We start from the raw sequence: 20845 nt of genomic DNA on the forward strand, positions 1-20845 counted from the left end.
GAAAATGAGGCCCCAAAGTGACCTTTGAAAATATAAACACTTTGTTCCTCAGATTATAAAGCATAAGAAATCTGGGCAGATCACAGGTTTACCTGAAGCATCTTCCTAGCTACAATATGCTGGAAGTGTGAAGGGTTTTGAGAGTTGATGCAATTATAAATCTGTATATTGCCTATCTCTGTGGGAGACAACAGACAGATATTGTTCCCAGACCTTCACAGGTAGATATTTAACTCCAGCATGCAACAGCTCTAAGATTTAGAAATACTAATTTACTTTTAAAATCACCACGTAAGAGCCCAGAATGCCATTTCTTTTATCATTAACCTCCAGCTCGCACTGAAAGTTTAAAGGTTTATTTTGACTAGTGTCTGGGTCTCTAAATGACGAGCTAATTAGAGGGGTATGCCAGGCTATTCCTTGGCTAGACTGCAAGAAGTTGAGTTTGCAGCTGTCCACAGAGAAATCTACAACCTGACACTTGAAATTCAGCCGCACTTACCCGAAAGACTGTCATTTCTTCCAGCAAGACTTCCTCTAATTCGTGCCAAGTCTCCTTAGGAATTGAAACCACTTTAAGAACTGTTCCAATATCTTGAAAAGAGGGAAAAAAAAAAAAAAAAGGTGCTTAAGATGAATACTTCTGCTTTGTAGCAGCCAGAATTTCTTGTAGTATATAATTATATCACAAATAAAGACTACGAAGCAACGTATCTCTCAGCACTCATTCAAAAGAACTGCTATTTAAAATAAGCTCAGAAAACAATTAATTTCAGAAGGATATTTAAGTATTTCAATCATCAAAATGCAACAAAGAAAATACATACTATCATAGTTATTAAGGAATAGACAGGACTGGAATACTATTTAAGTGACAGTATAAAATTACAGATTCATGACGGGGGAAGGAAATGCTCTAAATTTATGCAGGTGTGTTTTATTGTCCATTTTGAATATGATGTTTGTCTTTCTTAAAATGCATGTGAAGCTACTGCACTATGGATACAAAACCATCTGGACAAATGTTCTTAGACAGATGAAGCTGTTAGGTCTCTTAAGTACATGCAATCTTCCCTGTGTCAAACAAAGTATCTAAGATGTATAAGCCCCTTAAGGCATCTGTATTTCACTGTGTGTAAGATGCTGGTTCTTCACTGAGGGGTGAAAAGCATACAATTTGTGCCTTTGGTTTTAGAAATAGGTGTGCACTAGCATTTTAGTGTTAAATCAAATTACATTTTTGGAGTTTTGCAACAACAATTTTAAGATTAACAAGGTCAGCACTTCAAATTCAAGATCCACAGCCTTTGGTTCTGTGAACATGGTTGAAATTAAAGACCATCTCTGTTATTCAGCTTCTGCATCGGTGATTTATTTCTTTGTTTCTATGAACACAATTTCCAGGAAACAACAAAAACACAAAGAACCATTTCTAGGTTGGCACACATCACTGCAGACTCTCTGAAATGGAAACAATCTGTATGCGACTTTTCTTTTTAACCAGCCAAGTGTAGTGCCATGCAAATGTATCACAGGTAGAATAACTATGTCCCTAAGGACTTTTCATATTGCACATCCTACAGCTTTAATGGTTTAGGAAAACACAAGGCATTTTCAGGGGAAAAAATTCTCAAGTAACTATAAAGGTTGACATCCTTAAAACAAGAACTTAATCATCAATTACACAAAATCATATATATATATATATTATAAGTATGTATAATTTGTGGGTGTTAGCTGAAATTTCTGAATAAAATGATGACAACTCTCTACTTCTATATCTAAAATGCACATAAAATTAAGACAAAGAGATCACTTGCATTAGAAATGTTTTTATAGGGTTACTGACTTAAAAGCTATTGATTCAATAAGAAAATTCTGGTACTTAACTTCTTTACATGATTTTGTATTTAAATATTCTAGAAAACCTGGAATATCCTGTACAACTGAGATTTTTTTATTTTTTTCCCTCTGCTTCCCTTTAAGCAGATGTTGGTTTCTATATACATATTTTTAGAATTTTAGAAAGAAGCAATTTCTTTTCCCCCAGAATATGTACATCATTCTTTTCTTTCACTAGCCACAAATTCATATATTGTTCTAAAAAACACAAATCAAAAGCTATTTTTTAAAGCAACAACAAAGCAAAGTGCCTATTTCTTTTTATTTAGGCATCTACATATACAAATTAAGCTAGTAAAATATACTAGATAAGTGGTTTTGGAGTGTTTTTCCTTATGGTCACTGCTACTAACTGACTATATTTAAAACAAGAAATATTAAGAATGGTACAGAACAAATGCAATATAAACTTTAAAATAGTAAGAAAAAATTCCACATTTCTACAACAGAGTAATTCAGAATATGAGATAATCTAACAGTATTTATATTTGTAATTTAATTGATGAGGTAATTTCCTTAATTGTCCTGATAACATGATGACTGTGGTTTTGAGGAAAACACATTTTATGGGTGAAAACGAGGGAACTCTGACCTAATAAATACTGCCAAGTGTCACAACTCTATTCTGTGTTGGACTAGGACTGTCCTTAGTCACAATCCATTAAATGCCATATCCTAGAAATAAAGGGAGATTTTTCATAAAACAGACTGAGTGGGCACTGAGCAGACACAAGTTTCCCATAATGTTGTTTCAACAAAAGGTCAGACTTTTAAGTGGCTCCTGCAACAATTACAGCTGCCTGATCTCAAGAAATCCTCTGAGGTCAAAGGTACACTGAGTTAATCACTGTGGAGACTCTGGTCAGGCCACAGGTACCAAAATGGGCTTTATCTGAGCTCCACATCGAGTTTTCCAGAGTAATATTTCGAACAATTTCACACAAACGGATTCAGGCGTCTCCTTTAGGATCAATAGGCTCTGCTTAGTAAGATAAGATTACTGTTATTAATTTGCTTTACTGACAGAGGTACTTTAACTGTGCCAAAGGATGCCAAACATCAGACAATCAGGAGATGCATGAAATCCTGTTTCTTTTGATTACTTTCAGGCACGCCGATAGGATTTTATTTTCATTGTGAAACACACTGGTACAATCACAGTGGGAAAGAAACTGCTCAGCTCAAGATTTCCCCCACAGGAAAGGAAAATGTGACCACACTGGATGGCTATTAATTATGTTCTGTTCAATTATCATCAGTTATTCAATGAAAAGGGAAAAAAAAGTATTTCTTCAACATACTGCAGTTCAGCAGCACATGGGAATAATGTAGATTGCTCAAACAGCAATGGGAAAATACAGAGAAATATTATCTAATCTGATGGGACAGACCTGCACAGAAAAACCCAGTCATACCTCAGGGAGCATAATTCTGGCTTTGTCATAGGTTCAGATCACCAAGTGGGAAAATGGACTGTGACTACGGTCCCTAATCTGCTTCCCAGTTAGTTCTTTGCCTGGGAAGAAGTAATGCATGTTGATTGTGTATCTGTTTCTGATTCCTCTGACTCTGAGCAGCTGGCTCAGTGCAGCTCCCTGGCAGAGCCTTGGTACTGCCTCTTTACCTTTCCCCCCACGTGGAAGACACTTTTCCTGATTCTGAAAACCACAATAAGGACAGTGAGCTCAGAGGAGCATGAAGCATCTTTTGTGCTCCAGCTCCATGTGTGGGTGTTGTAATGCCCATTCTTGTCCCATGAGGGATAACCTTCTGCTGGAAAAAGAATGGTTTCTATGGACAAAAGTAGTATTTTAAAAATAAAAACACTCTGCACTTAGAAAGATGTGATTTTTATGCTGAAATATCTTTTGCCAATTGCAAATATTAATGTTTTGACACTTTTCTTATAGTTTGTGGGCAGGGCTATCACCAGTATTGGATGGTATCCTAAGCATTTACCACACACCTACATATTAGTGGTTTAGGAAAACCCTAAACTCCCAACTCAGAAGTCAAAATTATCATTTAGGTTCTTTTAGAGGGAGATCTTGCCTGACTGGTTTATGTAAGAACTGCTAGACATAATAATAACAAAATAACCAATGTATGCAATGGTAACTATCTAGAAGCTGTAGCTCAGTTTTAAGCAAATCCTCCTGCACTGTCTGAAAAAGACAAGAATTTTTGTCTTCTCATCTTACTCTAACAGAAGTCTTGAAGAAAGTACATTGAGTGTCTGGAAGAATTTTTTGTTTTCCCTTGCAGAAGCCAATGCATCTTTCTTAGCCCAAAGGCCAAGCTTTGGAGAGTTAAATGCCACCTCTTTTGCTCAAGAAATATACTTAAATAAGTTCCTTATGTTTGTTCAGCATCATACCGTGTATGCCACTAATTTGTTTTTTGTAGGCCAAATCAGGTCATAGAGGACTTGTTGAAAGGCACCAAACATTGTGAATTGTGGATGACATTGAAGTCTCTAATGTGTGATGGAAAATATATATGCTGTGTAAAATCATATGAAAATACTTTTCAGTGTTTTATGCAAGAACATACTGTAGCACTGGTATCTAATAACTCAGTTTACAGCTTTGAAGTGCTTTAACCCTTCCTGCAGAGCTGTGTTTTCTGCAGTAAATGTTCTGAATTGTTATGCTTGCACTGTGTTTGGTACACAAAGCTTCATCAGCTCTCAGTTTACTCATAATACATTTCAGGCATCAACATGAAAGGATCTGCTTTGGAAATCTGACCCCAGGTCTAGAGTACCAGAACTGTATTTAAAGCATGTAAAAAGTTGGACTGCTTTAAGACAGACACAGAGGTATTTTTTGGTCCAACACTGAAAAGAAGCAGAAGGATTTTGGTTTGATTTGGTTTGGCTTCTGATGCCAATGTCTAATTACTAGTAATTATGTTCAGTAAAAGTTTAAAATACATTTATTCAACGTAGCTGAAACATCAGCCAACTAATGTAAAACTTACAGAGATGAAGAAATAGATTCAACAATTGCTACTCAGCACAGTTTTGAAACCACTAAATTTAGGAAAATGCATATCAGCTAATTTTTGGATACTCTTTCTCATTATTACCTTTCTGGAAAGAGTGGCTTTTCCGAGTGCATATTTATAATTCTCTAAGATGACCAAGCTGTGACTTTGCAAATGCTTTGGAAAGGATATCATCTTTCTATCTGAACACCAGCACTTCTGAAAACACTCATTTTGTGCCAGATATCTTCATCTTAAGTAAAATGATGCACTCCCTTGGCTGAAGACCCAAGCATCTTAAGACAATACTTGAAATACTTGAAAGGCACAAAAGACTTTTACCATACCTGGATACTTGCCCCATTCACATTAATACTTTTTATGCTGCACGTCAAAATGAGTACCTCAAACCCCTCATTTTAATATTAAATTATAATTAATAAGGCAAGACATTTCTAATAAAAATCCCTAATAGCAGTAGTTGGAAAGAGGGTGGTTTGATCTTAATCCAGTTGGCAAAGCTCCTAAAGAATTAAGTGGTGCAGGCTATGGCCTGAACCTGTAAGAGTGAATGTTTGCAACAAAGACCTCCCCACATTCACAGTGTTGGGTCCCACCCCTGATTTTCACAGGTTTGCACTGCTCTTCAGTCAGTGTTCTTTCAGGGAATGAATTTTTTCCTGCTCTAGGTTTCCATCAATCCTGGAGGAGCATACAGGGTACCTGTGCCAATGAACATCACATCATACTGGCCATCTTCTGCATCGACTCGATCCACCACGATCTGTGTGAACTGGTAATCCACGTCTGTTTTAATCATGATGGGACGGTTGTTGATGGGGAATACTGGGTTGTACATGGCAGGATGACTTCTGGCAAATGTGATAACTTCATCAGGAAGGTCCTTGGTGGAATCAAAACCTCCAAATGTTTTACTGGGACACTAGAAATTAAAAAAAGGAAGTGTTTTACATTTTATTATTTATCATCCCATCTATGGAAGTCTATAATTAAATAAGTGTTTTGTGACAGACAGTGAAAGTTAATTCTGTCACTCATAGTCTATTCTGGATATAACCCAATTTGGTTAACAGAATGCAAATGACCCTCATACATCACTTTTCTTATTCCTTTTCAGTGCAAAAGGCTTTCAAGTCCATTTCTGATTAGTATTAGTCTTTAATTGTAAGAAGGCAGAAATACCGAAATATCTAAATCATTCAATACAAGGCAAGCAACTCAGTGCTTGGTTATGTATACAACACAGAATTAATTAATTATGCCATCATCTTTGTTTCAAAATATTGTCTTCAGTGATTTGACTGGAAGTCCAAATCACTACGTGAGGAACCAAATCCTTAAATCCTGGGACAATGCCCTGTTCTACTGACTTTTCAAACCCCTGCTTGTCTCAACAACTCTGTCCTCCATGTAGTCCTGATTATGTGGATCCTGTTACACTAAATCAAATCTAGTGAGTCATGTCTTAAATGTATATTTTTTTCTCCCCTTGGATTATAAAGAAAGCATTCTGTGAGTGTGTTACTCATACCATCCACATGAACTCTTAGGTGAGATGAGTTTCGTTAAGGATCTGCAGTAACCCCTCTCTGTCCTGCACAGTGACAGAACAGCTGGCATCCCATTGGGATGAATCTGGCCCATGATGTAAGACAAAAAATTCACTTTTCCCCTGTATATACCCAGGGGTGGGCTAGACAGTTTTGCCTCTCATTTGTGAGAACCACAGGGTTCTACTTTTCACATTTATCTTATGTTCTCCCACTGTAAGCAGAAACCAGAGGCTGGGAAGGAAAGGAGAGGTAAGACTATGGTGTTGGTAGCCACAAAAGTATTTCCAGACTTTCAGCTATCACATATCCCCATCAGGAGACTCAAGAACTGTGGCTGATCACCACCATTTCTCCTCAGCTCTTCTGTAGAATTGGTAAGTATTTTGTGAACAGTTAGCTGTAAGATTAACATAACCATTAGTAGTGTATTAGTACTGTTGAATGGGTGAAGAAATTGAGCCACAATGACTCCAGACCAAAGATACTTGTCAAAGATCTTGGTGACCCAAACTGCTGATCTGTTCAGGTAACTCTTGAAGACATATAAAACACTGAATCCCAGCTGAAAATAATTATTTTGCAGTATTTGAACTTCAAATATAAACAACTGGTGTTAAAATGCCCGAGATAATTTGCCCTTTATATCCAAGCATAAAATACCTTCCAATTAAATTAAAAACCTAGTGGACAAGATCTTATTAAGCAAGAATCCAGACCTTGCAGGATGCTCAACAGAAGAAATCAATTGTCTTTGCTATCACCTTGATCCAAATTATTAATAATTCAACAGAAATGAAATTTAAAAATCAATGTTGTCAAAAAGAGTAGTTGCTATACTCAACAAAGGGACACTTCCAGCATGGACATATAAAGAGTAAATTGTTCCTTGCTGGCTTATTTGTTAGTAAGCAAATTCCTGCACTCTCTTTGTATGGAGGGGAAGAATGGAGAGAAGAATATTTGATTAAGGCATGTGGAGCATACAAAGCAGAAAGCAAATTAGCTATCTATTTTATTTTTCAAGAGTTTTTAACCTTTTTCTTCTTATTGTATGTTCTTGCTCTTTTGTACAAAAATATTACAAAAAGAAAATCAGATGGACTTTTCATAATTATTGGTCAAACTATTGTCTGTCTCAAAGATAATGTTTCAAATGCTACACTTACATTTTAAGTTTGCTAAATTAATTAAGCAATTAATATTCTAACTACGATTCAATACTAATTACTTGGATTAATTAGATAACAATTAATTAGATAATAGCTGTAAAGTATGCATAAAAATCACTACACAAGAACTAAGTGTTGTTAATTGCAGCTGGGCAAACACTGAAAAAAATACTAAATGAATGTTCATTTCACTTTTAAGCAAATGAATTTCAGCTGTGTTTCAACTGCTTGAATATTTACTTTCTGGCTCATTTTCTAACAAAGGATTTTACTTGCAGCAATATGAAACAAGCTCCCAAGGGAAGTGGTCAGAGCACCAAGAGTGCCAAAGCTCAGGAAGCATTTGGACAATGTTCTCAGGCACAGGGTGCAATTCTTGGGACTGTTCTGTTCAGAGCCAGGAGTTGGACTCGGTGGCCCTTGTGGTTCCTTTCCAACTCAGGAAATTCTATCATTCTAGGGACCAAGATATACTTTGCACAGAAAATTCATAAAACTAGAATTAGAGTCATAATTCCGTGTGTTTGAATAAGACACTCAATTCTGAGACCACTATTACTCCTTGAATCCCCTGCTTTTCTGAGAATAAAAAAATTACTGTAACCCTGTGCCTTTTCATGTGAAGTTTAAGGTGCATTACCTGGACTAGGCCTAGTAAGGAATCCAACAGCACAAATCAATATCTACATTTTGGTAGGAAGAAAAGTTCTTTGGTCATAACTCTTGGTGCCATGAAGCAGAGAAAGCCTGAGCTCTCTAGCTGAGTTCACAGAAAGTCAGATAGCAATTCAGGACGAGGTACCTGAGTTAAGATGTGGTATAAACAGAAGTCCTTCCCTCTCTCCCAGATACTTTTAAAAGGTTAAAAGAAAAAGAAAAAGAAAAAGAAAGAAAGAAAGAAAGAAAGAAAGAAAGAAAGAAAGAAAGAAAGAAAGAAAAAAAGAAAGAAAGAAAAAGAAAGAGAGAAAAAGAAAGAGAAAGAAAGAGAAAGAAAGAGAAAGAAAGAGAAAGAAAGACAAACAAGTCCTGTAGCTCTTACAGGAAATATTCTGGCAACTTCTTTGTTACATGTGAAGCTGATGTAGAATTGTTTACAAAGCTTTCTGATTTTCAAAAAACATTTACTTTTCTTTTACTCATACTGGGCAAATCACCAGATGCTCAAAAAGTTTACTGGCACCTCACCTATTAAATTCCTGAGATAATTCAGCACTGTTTAACTGCAGTGCAATCTGGAAATGAATTACTCTAAGAAGATCAGGTTTTTTTCTCCTATCTTTCTGCATTTCTTGGAAAAGGAGTCCAAAGGTCTGACATCTAAAGAACTTCAAAAATGTTTTTCTTCTGTATTCTCAGATCTTCAAATCATTGAAAACACACACAGTTTTATCACTTAATAAACAAAAAGCTTCTTTCCAGACAGAAATGCACCTAATTTTAAAATTCAGTTTTATCTTATTAATACAACAGAGTGATTTTAGCAACTGTGAGGGTGCTCCTCTTTTTTCAGAGTGGCAGAACCCAGGGTTAGAGTCACTGGCATTGGGCTAGAACAAACTGCTGGCCTCAGTCACTCTAACAATATTTACAGTGGCATGGCCTCCTGCACTGCATCCATAAGCAGACTAAAATTTGGGACCATATTTACCTTTGGGCAAGAAAATAGCTTACAGTGGAATCTGAACATCTTTGCATTTTCTGAATCTTCATAAAAGCATTTTATGATGAAACTGTAAAGGTAAACTCCTTTCTAATAGGATAGCCAGAAACAAAAGTATTTGTAACCTAACTGCATTTCCTTACTTTGACAAAGGCTCTGGTGTCTTAGTTCACTTTATCACTTAAGGGCTGGGTTCTGGTCCTTGTTTTTCTGCTTTTTCTGAGGAAGTTGATCAAGTTATTATTTTCTCATGCGCGACTCAGATCAAGACCCTCAGAGAAACCTTGGAGTAACCCTCAGGTAGATCTGAGGCCAGAACTGTGTCACAGGACACAGAACTGCCAGTCTTAAGAGCAAATATTTGAGTTGTGCATTTAGAATCTCAACAGAGCTGCATTTGATCTTTGCAGAGGAATGAATACAACAGAGCCTGTGTGCAGCAGTCAGTTCTTTATCTCAGTCTATTTCTGTCATAGAAACATATGACATTCTTCTTTGTCCATAGTTCAACATAATATCTAGTACCTGATTTTGTTCAGAAAGGTTAATTGATACTGGAATCAAAGAGGAATATAAAGAAACAGAGTAATGAACACTAAGTCTTTTAAACTGAAAAAGTGAGAACAGCTATGCAAGAAATACCAAAAATATCTCCTCATTCACATTTTCTACAGCGTTTTAGAACAATAAACTTAAACAAAAACCCCAACTCCCTGACATAACAGAATTAATAGTCATAATAAAAAAAAAAAAAAAGGTTTGCCATCAGATGAGAAATGAAACCTTCTTTATGCTGCAGAGCTTTTAACTCTGGAAAAAATTAGAAATTCCTTTAGTCACAGTGAAGGAGTGAGGAGTGCTGAGGAATCCGGCTGTCAGGGAGCCACTGTTTTCTTTTACTTAGGAAGTAATTTTCATTAGCTGAGCATATATATCAGTTGAAAGATCAGATTTGAAAGGACAATTTCAAACATACCAGAGAAAAGTAGAAAATATGATGAACTAAAGAAGCAAAGCTGTTTCTGCTTTCTTTTGTGCCTCATATTTAAAAAGACTTTTAAAATAATGTAGGCATATATATATTTGCACATACACATTTATATGTATACATGTGTATATACATATAATCTTATGCAATGACAGTTCTCTGACTTATACAAACTAAGGAGAGACCCCAATGCATACAATTAATGCTGTTTTCATAAATGTCCCATCTTCTTAGACTACTGGAAATTTCAGAGGCAATTAAATATTTCTGGAATGTGATGATATCAGTTAAAATATGGCTGTCTTATATAGATTGATATTTTAGTCATTTATAAACTAGAATCAGAGAAACAGGTAAAAGCAGACATTTAAAAAAATTCCCAGTGGAAGCTGGAAACCACTGTAGTCATTCTATCATTTATTGCAGAAATATATGTTTTGCTGTCCTAAATTTAATGTTGACTGAAAGTTCCTAATAGTCAGGCAAATCCCCTGTTTTCCATTCATTCTCACTAAGAATGGCTCAGCCAATATTTGTGAAAAAACAAACAAATTCCAAGGAAAGGATAATGCAATATAATTTATGAAACACGTGACTTTCGGTAAAATTCTCCAGCCATTACCAAAACTTCTTTTGAAGTTGTTAATATGAATGCCAAAATTAAAATCCAAAAGAAGTTGTTACTGCAGTTTCATATGTTACAAGAAAATCAGAACATTCTGGACCTGGAGGAACTGTTAGTTTTCCCTTCTGCCACTCTATCCATTTTGTTATCTGTGTCAGTTTCTTTCCTGGATCTCAGCTCAAGGACCATGTAATGTGTGAAAATATTTCCCAGAGTTTTCCCAGTGCAGATTTCTTGGGGTACTTACAGTTCCTGGCCGTGGATATGGCACTCGCCCTTGGTAGGGAACCCACTGGTAGTTGGGGCCATCTCTGTGGGCATAGGGGCCCAGGAACACCCTCCTCACATCAGTCATGCTGTACATGCACACTGCTGATCCCTTGAAGATATTGCTGAAAATGAGGGGAGAAGAAATCAAATCAGTTCCTTTAAATTATCAGTCGGTTTAATCAAGTGCTAGAGCGATGGGAATAGCAGCTTGATGCTTTCTAATTTATTGCATGTGCTGATTATCAAACCCCTGACAGGTCTCAGAGCAATCCTCTCTCACCTCCTGTGAAAGTTCAACAAAACTGATACGATCTCACAGACATTTTCCTAAGCAGATGGCTGCTATTTCACTATTTAAAACATCTTGTCCCCAGAAGGCCAAAGCCCAAATCTCAGTAAATTTCAGTAAGGCTTTCCCTAGAGAACTATTCAATTCTTTTCTACACTCCATATTTTTCTATTTTTTTTTTTAGCAGTCTCTTCCATCACTTGGGGAGCACAAGTGCAAACTTCAGTGCTGTCTCTTACCCTGACATTTTTTTACAGAAGACAGTAAGGATTTGTAAATCTCCTTCCTCTATGCCTGGTATCACTAGAAACATTTCTTATGTTTAGAAACTAAAACAAGTTTCCTTCACAGATAAATGTGGCAATATAACCAGTACTTCAAACCTTCCTCAAGCCAAAGCTACAAGTATATTTTGTTCTTGGTGAAAGCACAATGTAACAAAAACATTCAAGTCACAGTTACATGTGATTCAATAACAGAACTTTTGAAAGATCATTAGACTTTCCAGATTTCAGCAATCTCTTTCACTTGCCAATTTCTCACTCCACAGATTTCCTATTCTTCACTGCCCCTAAACAAGTTTATTTATGCTTTTGTTTTTTTTCCAAATCTGTGTGGAAAGGCTACAAATGCTGATCCCTGCTATAAAAAGCCAATTCAATGGCATGAACAGCCTGAGAAACTGATAGTCTTTGTGTTTGCTAGCTTCAGAGTGATGATGTACATTGCTCATAAGAAAGAAACCTAATTCATGACTTCTTACTGCCATTGACTTCTCAGTTCAAAGGTTAAGAAAATTTTTAAAAACACTTTTAACAAAGAGACCTCTTTAAAACAAGCAGCCACCCAAGTTTCCATGCAAGTAAAACGATATGCTCTGTACCTGGAAGTTGTAAACACTCCATAGACTATTGGATTTTTAGGGTCTTTTGAGTTCATTAGGAACACATCCTCTGTAACAATACCAAGAAAAGGAATAAAGGTTAAGTTAAATTCATACAGATAATGCCTGGAGACATTTCTATATTCCAGGCATTTCTGCCACTTACGTAGTTCATCAAAGTGTGTGTCAATGCCATTGGGTCCTGGCACAGAGCAAATCAGACGTGCTTTCAGGAAAGTTGTCCATTTGTTAACAAGGCTCCTGTGTCCACCAAAGTCATTCTAATAACAAAAGATTTTGCATTAATATTTAGCAACAGTCTTTGCTTGAAGTATCATCAGAGTACAGAAAAAATACAGCAAGTAAGATGACATTTAGAGAAAATAAGAGAGAAGAATTCACCCTCTACATACAAAAGCAATGTTATGTTGCCAAGACACAAAATCTAAATTATTTTTATTTTACATTGTATTATGTCATATTTCATAGTAGTCTGTAATTTAAAAACCAAACCCCTCAAACCTCTTTATATATCTTTATATATATATATAACACTGGAAAAAAAGAAATGGGTGGAATATCTTGCTCCAAAGCTCCCAGTCTGCCATGTCCTGGAAAAGCTGAGAGTGTTTATTATGCTTAACAAAGTAGAAATGAAGCTTGCAATGGAACAAAGTAGACAAAAAATGCCAGAACAGTGGGATCAGTTGTACAGCTGCAGTTCCTTTTGTAGGAACAAAGGGTCCTGAAGACTTCATACTTGTGGGGTAATTGGTTTCAAAGTAGAAACCTCTGAATTCAAGGAGTTAAATGGAAGTTGTGCTTATGGATTAACAGAAAATTTTATTGTAAACACCACAGTTGCCAAAGCTACAACATTTTTTAATATAATATCATTAGCAGAAATGTTTTTGAAAGTCTATCAGAAAACCATCTGGACATTTATCAGTGTGGACAAATGATTCATCCTGCAGTCATTAAGGGCTTTTGGAGTGGCTGCCCATTTCTACAGATAACCTTACAATTATTTTGCTGTATCTTCCTTTGCCTCTCTTTTAAAGCTTTTCACTAATATGGGAACTGAAAGCTATTAACATTTAAAAAGCAAATTCTTCAAATGTTTTTGGCCTACCTGGAAGTATTGCATTTCCTGTGAAAGATTTTCTTTTGCAGACACTTTCTAAGCCTCAGAAGACACCTATGGCTTTTTAAACCAAACATCATAGTTTGTGAAGTTCCCCCCCAAAAAAGAATTGAATAGAATTCATTTCTGTATGTCATCCCCACACTATTTGTCTCTTGGGATGATCCCTGCTTTAGTACAATGCCACTGTTAATACTGAATATTTCAAAGGCGAAAAAACTCAGTTTCTAAAATTGCTTTGCAAGTGCAATCAGTATTACAGCAGAAGTCATCATCTTACCTTGCAGATCTGCCCTATTCTGGCATGAGTGGCTTTTCCAGTGTGCTCTCCATCAATTGCATTTTCACGGAAGAAGAAATAGATTTTGTCATCTTCTGGATTGTCACTCTCTGGTATCAGGTGAGCACTGACAAATCTGGGATCTGAGAAGACAATGCCACTGTGCACGTTACTATTCCAAGAACTGGATCATTTCTCTTCCTTGCATAAATGAACTATCATTTTTCTTCCCAAGACCAAATCATTGCATCCCATGGCAAATATTTCTATATTCAGTACATCATCACCTGTTAATATGTGACAGGTATTTACATTCCTCTTATCTTTAATACAAAGAGGTGTTTGCTACAGGCACTTAATGAAAAAATCTTTATTATTGGAGCAATTAAATGTTTATGAAATCTCTTTATAAATGTTTGTAAAACATTAAAGCATGGTTTCATAATTCCATGTATTTATGACTGACATTTTTCTTGTTCTTTGGGTGTCTGGACTTTGGTTAATCTTTCTATATAAGTCACAATTAAAATGAAAGAATTATGGAGACAAATATAAAGTTCTCATTTTAGCAATTAAAAAAAATATTTTATGCCTAGAAAATTGTTAATGCATTACTGTTAAAAAAAGTTAGGTTGAAAAACATTTTTTGATTGATATAACTTCCACATCACCCCAAATTCCCAAATTTTTGTCTTCTTTTCAGAAGAGAAATATATTTTAGAATTTCTACTCAAGTAGTTGAAATAGTTTGCCTTGCCATTTTTGTAAAGTTTTGTTTTTATATACATAAACTTTATATACATACACTTTATGTCTTAGTGATTAGAGTGACAACTTTATTTGGTGGTAAAAAAAGATACATCAACAAATGAAAATATATATAATGTTGATATACTGATGGGTTACATAAAAAGTACTGTAAAGAAGTTTTGGGAGAGAGAATTTTATAGAATTCACATCAATAAATTCATACAAGTGGTGCATCTGGCTCATCGCTGTATTTTACAGAGATACTTCAGCTGGTATCTTTCACTATATTTGGAAAAAAAAGCCATATCCAACAGATTTACCAATCTGTTTTATAACCATTCTATATTCTGGTGGGATAATTAACTGTGAACTATATTTAACCACTCAGAGTCCTGGTCCTGTGTGAAATTGTAAGCTATTTTAGGGTCTGTATTAACATCTTTTCAGTGTATGTTTACTGTTATACAGTCATGGAAATAATGAACTTTGCTATGTTTTGCCAGTTTGCACTAGCTGGCCTATGCAACCCATTGCCTTATTAAGGATGGCAGTGTTTTTAAGCAACATACTTTGATAGGTAAGAACATAGAAGTTTAGATATTTCTATTATATGAATATATACAGCATAATTTTGTATGCATTACCATGTACTCTATATACATACATATATTCTCATGTACTTGTGTATGTAGGTGCATACGTGTGTGTATATATATATATATGTATATATAAGTACAGAAAGATGGCTTAAATCAAAGTTTACTTAGATCAATACACAACCTCCAAGATTGTCCAGAAATAATTATTTGAGACAAGAAAGACTATGGTGATTGCAAATAATGCTCTGCAAGAATGAAGTCCCTTCCTTCAATTGTTTTCAGTGTAGCTGATTCCCTGAGCTTTGTTGTTTTTTGTGTCCTTAGTTAACTCTCAATAGACTTCTTATCCAGCTATCTGTCTAGTTTGTTCTTGAACCCATGCAAATTTCCAGAAGTCAGCAAGTCCTTTTGGAATTCCTCACTTACACAATGTAATGATCTAAAATTTACTTCTGATTTTGTGTTTTGAACATTGATCTTAATAACTTCAATTGGTTCCTCTCAATTCCTGTATTGGAAAGCTGCCTAGTGATCAATATGTGTATGAACTCTGCTCTTTAACAAGGGCTGGAGCAATTTTCTCTCTTGTTTTTTTGCTTTTTTTTTCTCTTTGTTTGTTTTTCCTATTAATTCCTAACAGTTAATATGGATTTGATAGCTCCTAAACAGTAATCTGAAATTGCCATGGAATATGTGCCATAACCCCAGAACCTCACTCTTCATTGGTGGTGCCCATTATTTTATATGTGAAGATATGCATGTTTTCCTCACGATTTTCCCCATGGTTTATCACTACATCATTCATCAAGAATAATTTAATTTGTCATTTGATTGCTTAGCTAACCAGTTGCATAAGATCCTTTTGTGGTCTTTCACAGTCTTGCTTTGTCTCATTATGCTGAATAACTGAGGTTCATAAGAAAAAAACCTAACCTCTCATCCAACCTCTTTTTCAGGTTATTTATGAACGTGTTGAACAACACAGGCTACACAACAGATCTCTGTGAAACTGTGTCTACCACCTATTGTCTCTTAAAATAAACATTTTTAGATATCTGAGAACATGAAAAATCTGAGATCTTAAGCTCTCCACCTCAAACCCAGTAATGTAAGCTATTAAATGTCCTTCCTTTCTTTCTAGCATGCATTTAATAGCCTTCAAGTTACACTGGCATGAGACTTAAGATAAATAATATCTCAACTATTTTTCATATTATATACTAGGGCTTTGCATGCAACTTGAATCTCAAGAAACAAGGGTTACAGCTTGAAAATTTCTGCACTGAGTCTGGGGAAATATCCATTAGAGAAAGAGGATACCCATTAGAAGACACCATTCTTTGCTACTGGATCTAGAGAACCTCTTTTCTTGTTTTTATATCCTTAAGGTCTTAATGAAAAAGGGTAAAAATAATATTCCACCAAAACCTAAACACATTCCCAAATGGTTGAATGATTTGTTTCTAGCGCAATGGGTTTTGTAAATCACAAGATATCAAGTTCTAAAATAAATCACTATATTATCAGGCATCAAAAATCTAACTTTACATTGGCCTATGAAGATACTGCAGGGAGTCCCATTTGAGTAACAAATATTGCTGATATAGCACTGGTTATATAAACTTGCCCTCGGTTAGGGTATTGTTATTGTTATGCTTTTCTTTTCCTCTCATAATTTTGCAAGTGAACCAGAAATGAGTGAGACAGTTTAGTGTTAAAGAAGGACTGACACAATAATGATAGAAAAATAGTTGAATAAATTGAAAATATGTATTTCAAATGATTCTGTCAGAGTGATAGCAGAGAAGAGGGTTGTGAGGCAGGCTGATAAAATTAATGCCATACCTAGAGCATGTGTTAGCATGTTTTGCATACACTTCTTACCAGTGCTCATTTGAGATGGATACAGATTTTCCATGAGTGATTAATAACCCTGTTTACATCCCTGCAAATGAAGTAGTCACACAACCTCATATTGAAACACTTCCATTGTACATCATGGAACAGCTTTTCTTGAACAACACTGATGTTTCCTACTGAGCACACCTCAAATTGTTTTGCCATCTAGTTAAATCAATATGTTTCAGTCAATAAAAGAGAGGTTCTTCATGTTACAGGGCCCTTGCTCTTGTTACCTAGTGGTGCTTGGGTTTTTCCCCTCTTCCATCTAACAGATCTATGTCTGTGCAGTGAACCAAATAAATGAAGAGCGGGTTACATGTGTCTGCTGCATACAGAAGTAGATTAATTTCTGTTCAGAATGAATGTAATAGTTACAGAAACAGTCATGTTACCATTTGTGGGGAGAGGGAGAGAAAAGTGGTTGATAATTTCATGGGTTATAAAGCTAAGAACCAGTGATCCCTGTGTGTTCTTTATTGTTTCACTAGCACAGGGGCTGTTTGACTTGCCCCAGGCTCAAAGCACACTTGCATTCAGCCCCAGGGCTCCAGAGTACGCTCACTATGGCTGGTGAGGGTCCTGATGAGTCAATCAGCCAGATGGCCAGCAGTCACGCAACACAGCCCTCTCCATGGACTGCACAGTACTTTTTTATTGCTCTTCTTTGAGGATTAGAAGGGAGATATCCACAGATGAGGGAATTAGGGACTTCTCCTTGACTCTCCTAATTGTTCACCCATGCAGCAGAAGAGGGAATGTCATCCATGAATGTGTATGTTCAAGTATCGAGACTGCCCTGCCTTACCCTGCAAAATTAAACAGGTTTGGTATCAAGGGGTCCTCATGGGAAGTTTAAAATAATTCAGTCAGGGTTGACCTATTTCATACATTCAACACAACACAGCCACAAAAGAAATGCTGGAAGGAACTTCAAGCAAGTTTTACTGAATGGGAAGTAGGACTTTGATCCAAACCCACCAGTAACAATTGTAAAAGTCAGTGCACTGCAGCTATTGGGGGTAGATGGAATGACCAGATTTCTGAGTAGTATGAATTATGGAGTATTCTGCAACCCTTAAACTGCCTCCAATCCATGCAGCCCTTCAGAAATGCTGTTACAACAGTTCAACACTTTCATGTGTGAAAGCAGTCTCCCATTGGCTAAAAGTCCAGAAAGCGTGTTTTGAGAAAATAGATTTAAGAAACAATTTGACAGCAAATATTTTGCAATGATTCATTGCTTTTAAAAAACACAGGCAGACAATGTGGAAGACTGCTTTAAAAAACAGCATACATCAAACAAACATTTCTGAAACATGTTTAAGCATGATCAAAGCAGAAACAAAGCCTCAGCATAAACACGATCAAAATAAAATTACAGCTAAAAACACTTCTCTGATCTTGCAGCCAAAGTGAACAAGCTAAAAATAAAACTTGGATTTTTATTTAAAACAATCAGCCTTTAAGAAGCAAATCATTTAAGCCCACACCTTTTTCAGTCTCCTTTCTCCAGTTGTCTTGGCTGTGGTGCTACTTCTCAGATCCCACATGACACCTTTGTGCCGCACTTTGTGCGCCCTCCTGCAATTACCAGCTCTTCAGACATTTCACTGGCAGCAGCCCATTAAACTGTCCTTCCTGAGAAACCTGGCTCTTTATGGAAAAGACACCTTGGTCCAGCTGCCTCTATGATTTATTTGCCATTGTTTGCTTATTTAAGTAATGGAAACATGTTTTGCCTGTCTCAGCATTTCGGGCTGAGGAAAAGCGAAGGTAAATCGATCTGCACTGGTTCTTTAACAAATGTTACACTTTAGCAACAACAACCGCACAAATACACACACATTCCCAAGAGCAAGAAACAATAAAAGTCAGAAATTTGCTTCCTAAGTGAATTGTATTAGCATTTTAATGAAGATCTATAAACTTGAAGGCACAGAAATCACCTTTAGCTGTCAAGACTGAGTAAGCTGAAGGAACAGAAGCTGGGGTCATCTCTTCATCACTTGACAGGAGCCAAAGGGCAGTTCTCTTAGGAAATGTTTTGTAAAGAGTTTGAACTGGATGCCCCTATTATTGTATATTTACGGTCAAAATGACTAATTTATCAGTTCACAGCAAGAAAATTCTAAGAAACTAGGGAAATTTTACGCTCAGTAAAACTTCAATTGCTGTAATTTAATGAAAAGTACTGGAGGGTGACTGGAACCCTGAGGAGAGGAAGACTAGAGAAGATGAAATTAAAATTTTAACAACAAAAATAGCACTCAAGATTTCATAAGCACATACAGCACCCATCCACTGAGACCCAGTGCAGAGAGCCAAACACTGTCCTCACAAAATCTGGACTTGCTCTCACAGTGAGCCCTACTAGTCACAGAGAGGAGACTTGCAGCTCCAGTCACAAATGTGCAGAGCAGAGCTTCTGCCCCAGCAAGGTCACCAGAGGACAAAGCTGTTAATACCTGCTGATGAGAGAGCTAAGATGGTTTGTGGTTTTACACACTCAAACGCAGTTTACAAAACACCAAAGCTTTTACTGGTGTTCTTTCAAAGTCCCTTCATTTAAATTCCTCAACTTTCACATTCCTCTCGCTGCTGTTGACTCAGACAAATGCAGCAGAGCTCTCATGGATTCACTGCCTCTAGTGATGCTCCTCAATAACACGGATGGCATCAGAGCACATCCTCAAACGGGAGCTGTTTGCACAAGGGATAACTTGTGGCTATTATGGAGCTAATGTGAGGGTTTTGTGGTAACTTATTGTCAGATGCTAACATGGGAAGGACAGACCTCAGAGTAGAGATGTCATTCAAAGATGCTGTTTACAAAGTCAGGAGGATGTGTGGCATGCAGGCCATGCTTGATCAAGCTGTCAGCAGCGATTACAAGGTAAGAAGCCTCACGGCCCCTCACCGATTTTGCAATGGAAATTCCCATCAGAAAGAGCTTTAAAGACTGATGATATTCATCAAGGGGTTTATTTTTGAGTCAGCTAGTTTCTCCTTCTTAGAAGTGATATCCTGTTTTTCATCAATTTATCAAAGACTAGTAAAGGCAATTTTTGTGAGACATTATAAAACACACTAATAAGTGTAAGATTAACTAAGGCTTGTTTTAATTTCCAAAGTTTACAAAAAAATTATTTTATTCAAAGCTCTTTTCATAATTAAAAAAAAAAAAAACAACAACCTCAACCCAACAAACCCTTCCTCTGCAGAACCCAACTGCTATGCTTCAGTGGTGACTTGTGTGACACAAAGAGATTACAGACTTTCAAGGATGAAAGGTATTAAAAGCAGCAACAGCACATCACTCCTCTGTCATTTCAATACATGGGTGCAGCAGCAATGTAACACACAAAGAGACGTGCATTATAAAAGCCACACCATATTTTTACACATGTAAATTCTTCTACATCTCAATGGCACACTCCACATACAGCAACAGGAGTCCAGCCTTTGTGGCTTTTACAGTGGCTGGACCATAAATGTTATCCATACATCATTCTCATTGTGAGAAACAATAAAACAGAATTTAAATGATGTTTTTTTTAAAGAATTACTGATCTGTATCTGAGGCAAAAGAAAAGAAGGGCAAGTGTGTTGTAACATCCTAAAGCCTTCAGGCTCCATGCAGGGGGGAAGTGGAGAAGGGAAAACTGGGCAAGGCCAGGCTGGGGCTGAGCCAGGGGTGCCCTCCTGGGGCTGGCAGTGATGCAGGGCCAGATGACAGTAAGAGGAGCACAACCTCAGTTTGGGGTGCTCAGCACCTCTAGAGTTGTGTAAATGTGTCCCTGAGTCCCTGCCAAGACAATGCCA

General features: G+C 36.5%; 1 protein-coding gene across 1 annotated transcript in view; it reads right to left on the minus strand.

Annotated features, from left to right (window-relative positions):
- Window positions 1-20845, minus strand: part of SEMA3A (semaphorin 3A) — a 163370-nt gene that overhangs the window by 23611 nt on the left and 118914 nt on the right. Inside the window, exons 7-12 of the mRNA XM_056481990.1 lie at window positions 13773-13915; window positions 12515-12629; window positions 12349-12418; window positions 11154-11298; window positions 5614-5833; window positions 503-594 (exon numbers count right to left, since the gene is read on the minus strand). Coding sequence (XP_056337965.1) covers window positions 503-594; window positions 5614-5833; window positions 11154-11298; window positions 12349-12418; window positions 12515-12629; window positions 13773-13915 — 785 coding nt within the window. The remainder of the gene's footprint in view (window positions 1-502; window positions 595-5613; window positions 5834-11153; window positions 11299-12348; window positions 12419-12514; window positions 12630-13772; window positions 13916-20845) is intronic.

This window comes from Oenanthe melanoleuca, chromosome 1A, assembly GCF_029582105.1.
Source record: "Oenanthe melanoleuca isolate GR-GAL-2019-014 chromosome 1A, OMel1.0, whole genome shotgun sequence".
Lineage (NCBI taxonomy): Eukaryota > Metazoa > Chordata > Aves > Passeriformes > Muscicapidae > Oenanthe > Oenanthe melanoleuca.